We start from the raw sequence: 11,114 nt of genomic DNA on the forward strand, positions 1-11,114 counted from the left end.
GAGCAATTACCAAGTTTCTCCAATACCATTTAAAATAAGATGCAGCCCTATAAAAGTTCCATTTGGGGTATCAGCAGGAAAACAGAGTTCCTGGCACTAATTGATCTCGGATGTAAGGGAGATAAATTGTCAGAACATTAATTATCCTTAACCTGAAGAAAGATGCAGATATATCCATTTTATTTTATCATTTGAATATAAGAAACAGGACTAAAGCAGTAATTCTGACAGTGATGTTAGAATAAATATAACCTAATATGGAAAACATATAACAAGGAGAAATGTTGAAAAATATAGGAAGGAAGAAAATGATGACACAGACATGCAAACAACAGTGATTTGAAGCTTGTCCTGCATGTTAGCTGTCTTTGATCACACCAATAACATGTTACTGTCACCATCTGCCAACTGAATTCTCAAAATTTATCTAGATTCTGGTATGAAAATTCAGGAAAAGAAAATTCAACCACTCACATATTGAATGCTTATTTTCCACAATGCACAAATGTCCTCACAAAGAAAAATCCAGAATGGAAATAACAAGGTCTATGAACATGGATATGTGAAGTGAATRATGTTTTTGAGACAATTTAGCCAGGACTGGCACCAGGAAACTGTATCATTCAACAGCGATAAACACAATCGAAAAAGATTTATTAGAGTACTCAATCCACCTCCTTGTCAAAGCAAGACTGTTCCTAAAATTATCTGAGTAGCATTTTTCCTAGTTTAGTTTTAAATGAATGAAACAATGGCTTTTCTGCTCCTTGCCTTGAATGACATCCAAACTTGGGATTCAGCATTCAGTGGCTTTTGCTGTTCTCCACTTACAGAGCCTATTTATATACAATAGAAAACCTCAATTTATATTAGCTGGGCATATACAAGAGCGTCCTCAATCAGTAAAAATGTCTTCTTATTTGCAGTTATGGGCTGTATGGATGCAGTCTCAGCAGCTGCCAGACACTAGCACTGAAAAGGCTTTAGTCTTTTATATCATAACCTGATCACCCATTCTTTTGTCCTATTATTCTGATAGACACAGTACCCTGGGGACTGTCCGTAGACAGACTCTTCCTCTTGGCTGTCAAGGCTGCTTATGGACATTTGTAGATATTTACCTATCTTTAGTCAGTAAGATGAAATACATTTCACTCTCTCTTGTACTTCTCCATTTAATAACATTTCCCTCTAAATTGCCTCCAGTTTTCTGCACCGTTAATTAGCTTTTATGCATTACCAGRAACAAAAGCACTTCAGCAGTGACCTAACTGATTTCTCTATAGCTTGTGTTCTAGTTTCTGTTCATAAGACACTTCAACTTACATTAGTCAAATTGTTTCCCCCTTGTAAAACTCTAGCATTTACATACTATTTTTCATTCTGACATATCACTACGAGGATTAAAAAAGGGCAGAGCAGCTGAGGAAATAGAAGTCCAAGTACTGAGACTTGTCTTTGCCTGAAATACTCAAATTGGCCAAGACGGTATTACGTTTTTCTGAGTGTGTTAACGCAGTATTTTCTACACRCCATTTCGATCTAATATTAAACAAGAATAACTGACCCTGGTCTTAAACCTCAATACAGTGRAGGCTTACCTGTTAGGCAATGCTGGTTTAAGCCAAGGTTTCCTACAAAAAGGATCTCAAAYTCTGTAATTTCTCCAGTACTGATTCAGTCATGTGTGACTGGAGCATGGATTTCTTTGGCTGMCTGTAAATAGCACACAGCTTTTCATGCACGTTTTAAACAAATTTATAGCTCACACACACTTTCAATTTTTATTACCAAACTACTAGAGACATAAAATTTCCATGAGTAAACAGTTCATACAGTAGCTGAACCTCTCAGCATTAGTGACATGAACATGTTAATAAAATKATTTAGTTACATAATATCATTTTACTTATTATTGAAGAATATATCTATCTGACTTACATAAATGTCGACTCATTTAGAGGTCTAAAGCAGAAGTTTCCCAAACTGATGGTCTATGCATCCCTGACAACGGCCTGCAGCTGAAGGCTTACAGCTGGCTGGTCACATGGTGCTGGTTCTCTCTGGAAAGCGGGAAGAGAAGAGATTAATGAAAAATAAACACTAACCAACAAAAAATAGTTGCTAAAAGATAAAAATTAATTTGTTACAAGCAGTAAAATACTTTTGCTAAAAACTATATTTTACTTTGTTCTTTTGATTATAATTTTGTCAAGCAGATTGCTTATACAGAAATTTTCTCTTTCAGGCTGTATATTTTAAGGAAGATCCACTCATTCCTGAGAAAAAGATCATGTAAGTTGTTATCTGTAAGATATTTTTGAAGCAGTTTGTTGGAAACCTCACAAAGAGGGAAGAACAAAAAATGAGAAGTTTTTGATAAGACAGGCTTGGACTGCAGGTGCGTAAGGTGTGTCCTGGTTATGGACAGCCATTAGGAGGTCTTCAGCTTCTGCTGTTGGGTAGGCTGGGATCTGTGAGAAACCAGAAGAAACAGGACCTCAATATATTCTGCAGTCTGACAGCTGGGCTACTCAGACAGCAGTAGTTCAAAGCTCTTTTGGGCAATTTAACCTAGCGTTCAGGACATCTCAATGACTGACACAACCATACAACTAGCAGTCAGAAAGGAGGGTGCTACCAAYAACATTCTAGGCAAAACACATGCATAAATTTCAGCCTAGTTTGGGCTAAATACATGATTAGTTTCAGGACGGCCTCAAGTATGTTCTTCAAAGAGTAGACTGTTTCATCCTACTGCAATTAAATTGATTTCTGTATATGTAACTTCCACAAACATTTGCTGAATTTAGCACATAGTGACATATGCGGAAGGGTTTTGGTCACATTTTTGTTCTAAATGTCCCTGTGATATTAGCAATACTATTTTAATCCTTTGTCATTGCCTCCTCATTTTATTTAATGTCATTAATGCTAATTCTCAGTCTCATAAGCTTACATAAAGATACATAGACAAAAAAGGTACAGAAATAACATATACTACTAATCAGAAAATACACTTGCAAATTGCTGGTCTCAAAAGCCATTTTTGAACCACATTTCGTATGACCTCTTTTTTTTTTTTTTTTTTTTTTTTTTTTTTTTTAATCAATGATGGCTAAAATTAAGTTCAGAAATACATTCAAGAATAGTTATTTTATTAAAACATAAAAACTTTTCAATAGCACAAAATAGGGACTCAGTTGCTGAAACATCATGAGCGGTTCCAAACTTTCTCAGGTCTAATGAAAACCTGCTGTAGCTGTATTAGTTATTCAAGTATTACAGCTTGCACTGCAGGATATAAAAGACTCATGTCAGTAGAGATTTAAAATCACAGAAGTAGAACGATACTTAATGGTTAGTGAACTGCATTGGAATATTCCTTAAAGCAATTTCTCTTCTTCTGTGTCTACATTACATTGCATTTTATTTCACCCAACTCTTGTGAAAACTGCAAACACTTAAACAGGTTGTGGGTTTGATACTGCCCCAGAAATTCAAGTAAAACTTAYATGTCTCCACATCTAGGCTTGTGTTTCATAGAGCAAACAGAGAAATTCTGAGAATTACCAGTTAGCACTAAACTTGTAAACAATAATGAAAARGAGCAATTCTAATGAAAATAGCAAATTCAGTAGGTAGAATCTTTCCAAAAATGCAAATTTTGGATACTGAAATTCACTGTAGTGAAATGCAGATTGAATGAGAGATGCACTGCAGTTCTTCCTAACGTCTTAACAACTCCTGCAACCTGTTTTCCGTTGCATGTGCCAGACAATAATCCAAAAAACCACCATGTTTGCAAAATTGGGCTAACATTTGTAGAGATGCTTTGAAGGCAGTTTCCTAGCCATGTGCACAGAATCAGACTTCTCAGTGCTAGCTATGAAACACCCAGGTAGTCTAATGATTGTGAAACTACAAATGGGTTCATTTAGACACCAGTCTTTTGTCTGAGTTACCGCAAGCTTTCTATTCCCTCTAGTTGCCTGGGTTCCACAGGAATAAAGCTTGCAACAGAATTGCAGAATCACAGCATGGCTGAGGTTGGATGGGACCTCTGGAGATCACCTAGCCCAACTCCCTTGCTCAAGCAGGGTCACCTAGAACATGTTGCACAGAATCATATCCAGCCAGGTTTTGAATATCTCGTGAGAGGGAGACTCCATAACSTCCCTGGGCAACCTGTTCCAGTGCTCTATCACCCTCACAGTAAAGAAGTTTTCGCTCATGTTCAGATGAAACTTTCTGTGTTTCAGTTTCATTCAGTTGCCCCTCTGCCATTTTTTTAAATAAATTTGTTCAAACTCTGCTGCTACCTGCAGATGCCTCTTGCCTAATATACTGTGCATGTCACACACTGCAAAATGGCTTTCTAGTATTTCCGTCAGAGGTTCTGCATGTTTGTCATTTGGACAAGTTCACTCCTAGAAGAGAGAGCACAWTGTCTCTCTTAGAGTGAGCAAGTCTGTCTTCTCCAGGCTGTGCATTTCCTTCTGTTGTTTATCACCATCTTTTTTTCCTACCTCACACTCATCCAGGTGCATTTTTCCAAAAATATACTTGTCTGGTCAACAGGGACATGTCTACCTTCATCTTCACTCTACCTTTATTCCCATTTCAYGGTGGCAATACTTATTATCTCTTGGGATTACTGTTCACACTCCAGCCAAAAACTGGATTTGGTACATGCAGTTCCTCCCTTCCGCCATCTCCACAAGCTGGCTCACCTGGCAGAAGCCAGCACTTCCTCATGCCACTTCRTGCTGCCAGAAGCATTCATGCAGCCCCATGCCAGACCATAACAGGGAAYGGGTCCAGATGAAAAAGAACAATGAGTATCTTTCTTCAGCACTGCTGGGTTATGGCAATTATTTATATTACTATGGCGTCAGTGTTAAGAAGTAAACTCTTGCTTGAGAAAGTCTGACCAGCCCTGAAGTATGAACAATTTATACTTTAAATACTTTTCAATATACCAGTCTTGTTAGAGATCAGACCTTGGATTCCTGGTTCAGCTTATCCTAAAATACCTCAGGAGCTGTGCCAATAGGTTCTCAGACTGATCAATGTGTCTCACTGTCCCATTTATCCCCTATGTTTCCTGTTTATTTTCTGTGAGCTGCAGTGTTTAAACATTGTCCAGACAGGGAGACCTCATAGGCCATTTTATTTTCGGAAACCAGTGCAGATCAGCAAAAAAGCTATATATTGTAGTCTTTCTAATAGGCTTCATGTTTTCTCTTTGATATGTAAGTCTCTTCATCTAAATAAATAGGTAATTCAAACTGCAAATATTTGTTTGCTTTTGCCTCATAGAAAAAAAAATAATCATCACCACTCCAAATATTCTGTTCACGTGTGGCAATTCCTTACACATAGGAAGGATTGCATATCTAAAAGTTAATTAACAGATATAGGTAATTTCCATACATCTTCCTCTAAAGGTTACTGCAACAACATTTACTGAATATCCTTTAACAATTTAATGGCAACTTGGCAGTGGTATCACAACAAATAAATTTAAGTATCATACAGATTACAGTGGCAGAATACAAAGTATAAAGAAGTAGTATATTTCTTAACGAAGCTGTGACATGAAAAACATTGACCTGCGGTCCTAAGTCATTTTCATAAGACAAAAGCTTTCTTGCTAATAAAAACAAATCAGTCACTGTTCTGCAAGACCTCTGTAATAAACTGTTGGGGAAGCTGTGCTGCTGTGGCAACTCCATTCAGCCAAGCAGGAGGCATTATCATTCCACCCTCGTGCTTGAAGTTTGGTGATAACATTAGCTGCACTATCTGACAAAGTAGCCTTTTTGATTAATGGGAGATACCTCCAGAAATGGCAGGGGGACTCAGCTTAGAAGCATATGCTACCTTGCTGGTCATATTAAACAAAGCCAGCCTGACATTAGGAGCACAGTGCTGGGCTTAAATGACAGGATAGAATATTAATTACAGAGAAGCTGATGGTAGTGCAGTGGCCTTGCATGAAATGTTGCCAGCTCAGAGATTGCTTATATTAATACAAGCAACTAGAACACGAGGTGGATGAAAGAGGGGTGAGGAGGTGCAAGTATTTTGCATAGGAAGGGGGAAAAAAAAATAAAAAAAGGTACTTTCCACCCATGAGTCCTAAACTGCTTCTGAACAAAYCCTGAACAGCTTTGCAATAATTATAACAAAAAGTTGTGCCTCATAATTTGTTTTGTAAGATAAAGAAGTTGCATGCTGGCTTTTCTTCTGTTYGTTTGTGTGGGGTTTTTCAGGGGGAGGGAGTTTTGCAGGCATTGAAGCTAGGATAAGAAATTAAGTGATTTGCAGGAAATCTGTGATTCAGGTTAAAAGGAGCACAGGTTATAATTACAAGCTGTTTTAACTGCAAGCTCATCCTTACACATACACTCAGCTGGAGTCATTTCCCAGGGATCTAAAATGTCACAATGATTCTTTTCTTTATCAGCCATATTCTCATTTGCAAGTATCTTTGCCATTCTGGTTTCTAAATGAGGTGTTATCTGAAAATATCGAAGTACCAGGGGAGACTGCTATTGAAGTATTTCTGACCTGAATAGTAAATAAACTACTGGAACTTTTGCAAGAGACCCAGGAGATCTTTTTAATCACTGCTTTTGCTTTCATGTAGTGGTTTTTTTTTTTTTTTTGGATACTTTGCCACTTATCAGACTAGTTCTATCTGAATCTATATCACAAGCTACTCCATTAAATCCAATCAGAATTTTGCCCAGCTGCAACAAGGTCCAGACAAATAAGCACAAAAAAACCCTTAACRAACGCTCTGCTGTCAACTGGGACTTGCTGGGGTACGTCACAAAAAGTCATTAACATGTTTTGGAGGAATGGATAAATAGGCATTTAGAGTAGAACGAAAGGGTAGAAGAACAGGGGTAAATGAAAGAAGCAGATAATACGGGCAGAGCTGAAAAGACCATCAAAGATGAGAACACATGCAGTGACTCTGTATAGTTAGTAAAATATAATGTAGCCAGTCTGTGACTGGAAGAGTTGTATAAAATGAGAGTGTTTCAAAGTTCCGCACAAATTCAAAAGACTTGTTCCTGCTGATGCAACATGAACAGCTAATTATGATGGACATAATACTGAGAGATCCCACTTKAATTCAGGTCCACCAGGCTCTACAGAAGCAAATTGGTAGACAAGCCCATCAGTTTAAGATAAGACATGATAAGGGTAGAAAATGAAATAAAACTGAGCAAAAGAAAGTTAGTCAATGTTCCTGCTATTAAATCTATGCACAAAAGTAGATTACAGAGCAGTCTCCCAAGAGCAGCCACAGGTGCCACATCAAAATATATCATAGTGAAAAAAAAAAATCCAAAACACCACCACCACCAAAAATCCCAAAGACTTTATACTCATAGCAAAGTGCTGAAGTATCCTGGACTGTGGGTAATAAACCTGTCACATCAGAGATTAACAAAATTACTATCCATCTTTAATTGATAGCAATATTCAATTGTGGCTTCTTAAAATCTTAAAGGTTTCTCTGGTGGAAACTTGAAATACCAAAGCATTTTTCATGTCACATGTGTCTCAAACAACAAAGTGAAATTTCCAGTGCAAACCTGAATTTACATAATCTAGATAATGGCCACAGTTTCAATTCTCCAGCAAGAATGAGTGCCAAAAAGCACACTATGACCTCAAAATAAGTTTGCTTTAATAATCTGTCACTCGTGCTAAAGTTATTACTAGTATTTTACATGCTTAGATCCATTGCTACCATTTGGATAAGTTTAAGTGACCTTGTATTTGTTTGTATCCATTAATCGACCTTTCATAAACACACATTACTCAGCAGCTTACAATCAATTAAAGCCAAAGGGACTTAGGCTCTCAGGATTTTCAAAAATAACACATCAGCTTTACTTTTTATGCCTCAAGTTGTGCAGCTGAAGTGCAATTTCCAAATAAAATCTGATACTTTGTCTAACCTTTTTAAGGGCTTAGCAGTACATTTTCTTTTTATTGTCACCCTTAGAACAGTTCCTTCTGTTACAGGCTTGAATACCATTGCGATGGCAGAGACAAGAACAGGAATTTTCTTCGTGGGTCTACATCCATGCAGCATCTTTCACGTAGGATTAGCCCAGAAGCTATCACTAAGAAAGAGAAAATGCATTGCATTTCCTGAAGGCTTCTTGGTTGGGTTGCTCAAAATTTTTACAGCCTGCAATAAACTCCCTGTGGACTGGCTGTTCTGGCTTCTCTTGCTAAGGGAATATGGTGCTGGTGGCTCCTTCCCAAAGATCAGTCCTTCACCTCATTTCTCCTGCAGAAGCAGGAACAGCAAGCCTGATTCTCCAGGGCTCATTTTCTCTCTGTGCTACATCTTTATATCCTGTTTATCTTTTTATCCATAGCAGAAGTGGCCCAAACCCCGAGGTAGTCAAAATTTTGCTTATAGCACTAAGMAAACTTGAATCTCTTTGATCTAGGAAGATTATACTGTACCTTTCTCCAAGGAAGTATTTAGTTAGGCACCCTCTTCCTCTACTCTCCAAAACCAAAGAAACAGTAAAGTAGATCTATTTTTGCACTATTATAATAACTTAYGGAAACTCTATAGACAGACTGAATAAGTGAACATAAATTGAGCCAAGGATGTTATTGCACTTGACCACAGTAAGGGGCTAYAAGGAGTGTGATGTGTTGAAAAAGTCTCAGTTCTTTGGCATCCAAGATAATTTGCAGATATGGAAGAGGTTATTGGGACCATCCTCTCCCTAGGCATTAGCAGCTCCTAGAAGGTGAATCCCAGGACATCACAACTCCAGCCACTGTCTTTCTGTTGAGATGACTTCTGTTACTTCCCCAATGGGATGGATTCTTCTTTATCATGKCATGACCTTTGGTAAGAATACACAACCAGCACAGCAATTGAGTAAATCAAATTATCTATGGATATAGCATTGACCAGCTGGATCTTTGTGAAGTGCAGAAGGAAGGAAGAAGCCACTGTGGTAATTATGTATTTAATCTATTTTACAATAGCAGAAGAGCACTRGATCTCGACAGCTTTCCTTCATGCACCATGTTCTCACTTCCTAGGCCAAAAAGTCTCCTCACGCCCTTGACAGGAGCCATAYGATTTCCTCAGCCCAGCTTACTTCGTGCCTACATCCAACTCAGTAGTAACTGTTTGCTCTGGTTCAAGCAGTACAGAAATTAAATAATAATAATAACAACAACAATTTGATCTTAGAWATTCTACCTGATAATTTGGTCCAAGAGCAGCCTGACTGCCTTTCCAGAGGTGTTTGTGACATTAATTTTGGTCTTTGAGATATTTTGAGCAGCCCATATTTTAGAAGGGAAGCCTGTATATGTGTCTAAGTAATTCTGCTCCTTTAGTCTTAGTTCTGTGAACAGAGTCTAGCCCTAAGGCAAAGCCTAGGGTAGAAAGTGAAATACATTTTTAAAGGTTGTTTGTTAATTGAGCCCTAAACTGCTTCCTTATTCCTTGCCAGTTTTATCCTAACATAAGAACAAATCGATGTTAAGGCACTCTGCCAGATACCAGGCAACTCAGACTACRCTGAGTCTCCTCTGACTTCCTCAGCAGCTAAGATCTCTCAGCACCACCAAAAGTTTGCTCAGCATCTAACAGCATTTAAACTTAAATGGGCTGCAATTTGCATATGCACATTTTAATWACATGCTGCTATGCAGAATGAAACCAAAGAGCAAAACACAAACAGCTCAACTAAGAGCTTGTAAACTATGTAACAGCAGTGGTTTTATAATTTCAGCCTGTTTATTATGCTTTGGGCACCTGTCTGTAAAGGGCTATGGTTTAGGTCACTGTCAATTAGTTACCTCCTTCACAGAAGAAATGCAGCAGGAATTTTGCCAGGATTTCATTGCCTTCCTGTACTTAGTGCAGAAAACAATGAGAAAATTAAGAGGTTTCTCAGACAGCAAGCCTGAAATTCACCCTTTTTCTGAAGGCCATTGGACTGAAGGAGAATGATCAGTAGCTTTCCTGAAAGAAAAAGGCTCCATCTAGCAGCAAGAGAGGAGGAGGGCTGAGAAGTGTTTCAGTGCCAGCCAGGCTCTGCTCTCAGACCTCAATCAAATTCATTAGAATGACATGAAAGACCCAACTCTCACCTCCAYTCCATGGTGACACTGCATGGAGCAGAGGAAAACAGGCTCCTCTAGGGATGAAGCCTGCTCCCAAAAGCAGAGACCCTCCGGGCACTATCTTTTGGCATTTCATTTTTCTTCTAGGACACTAGGTCTGGACCAAGAGAAAACTTTCAGATTTTCGTTTGACTAGTAAGGCAACGGCTCTTGGCAACTGCARTCTCATTTGTCAGTACTGTTACATCCTTTTCCATTGGTGTCCATGCTGCTGCAGTGCTCAGCTGTTGACAGATTAACTTTAAATCTTGCTATTTCATTATATGTGGGGCTTTCAATATTCTCTAAGATTTCTGGCTGACATTATAGCTTCTAATGCACTTTGTTGGCAGTTTTTTTTCCCAATTGTGTGTGTGTGTCTGTCCCTGCAGTCCTTCAGCATCCCAGAGTTAGCATTTCACCAGCTCCATTTCAGCAGTGTCCAGTTCTCATTTGAGAACAGATGKCGCTGTTGAGGACAAGAGCTCAGGAGGACATCTCTGACTGATGCCAGCTAACACTTGTGCCTGTTGTTTCTGTGCCAAWTCTACCAAGGCTCCAGCACTCAGTAGCTATTTATTATTGTAATGGGTAGAATGCAAATATTGGACAGGTAGAATCAATGCCAACCTACCTTTTGCTCCTGTCTGTAAGGGGAATATATCATCCAGTAAGTATCCAGGAAGCAKCCAGTAAATGAGAGGACTTTGTACATCTCCTAATTCTTCACTGGTGGAATTTGGCCTCTGTCAAAAAMATTGAAATTGAAATTTAGTTCCATGGTCAGGAAGGTGAACTAAGTGCAAGTAGATTTAACAGTGTCTTTCTACATCACCAGAAGGCTGGAGTATTATCTCTGAAAACAGGTCAATGCTCACAATTGGGAAGATCTAAAAGCCAGTGTCAGCTGTTTGCGTCAGCAATGAAAGACGCTGCCA

The 11,114-nt window shown here is 38.6% G+C and overlaps 1 protein-coding gene across 1 annotated transcript in view; it reads right to left on the bottom strand.

Annotated features, from left to right (window-relative positions):
* Window positions 1-10,891, bottom strand: part of TUNAR (transmembrane neural differentiation associated intracellular calcium regulator) — a 68,294-nt gene extending 57,403 nt beyond the window's left edge. The window contains exon 1 of the mRNA XM_085317634.1: window positions 10,811-10,891. Coding sequence (XP_085173760.1) covers window positions 10,811-10,891 — 81 coding nt within the window. The remainder of the gene's footprint in view (window positions 1-10,810) is intronic.
* Between the last annotated feature and the right edge of the window lie 223 nt (window positions 10,892-11,114).

Source organism: Rhea americana, unplaced genomic scaffold (genome assembly GCF_003343005.1).
Source record: "Rhea americana isolate MKP2758 unplaced genomic scaffold, rheAme1 scaffold_5, whole genome shotgun sequence".
Lineage (NCBI taxonomy): Eukaryota > Metazoa > Chordata > Aves > Rheiformes > Rheidae > Rhea > Rhea americana.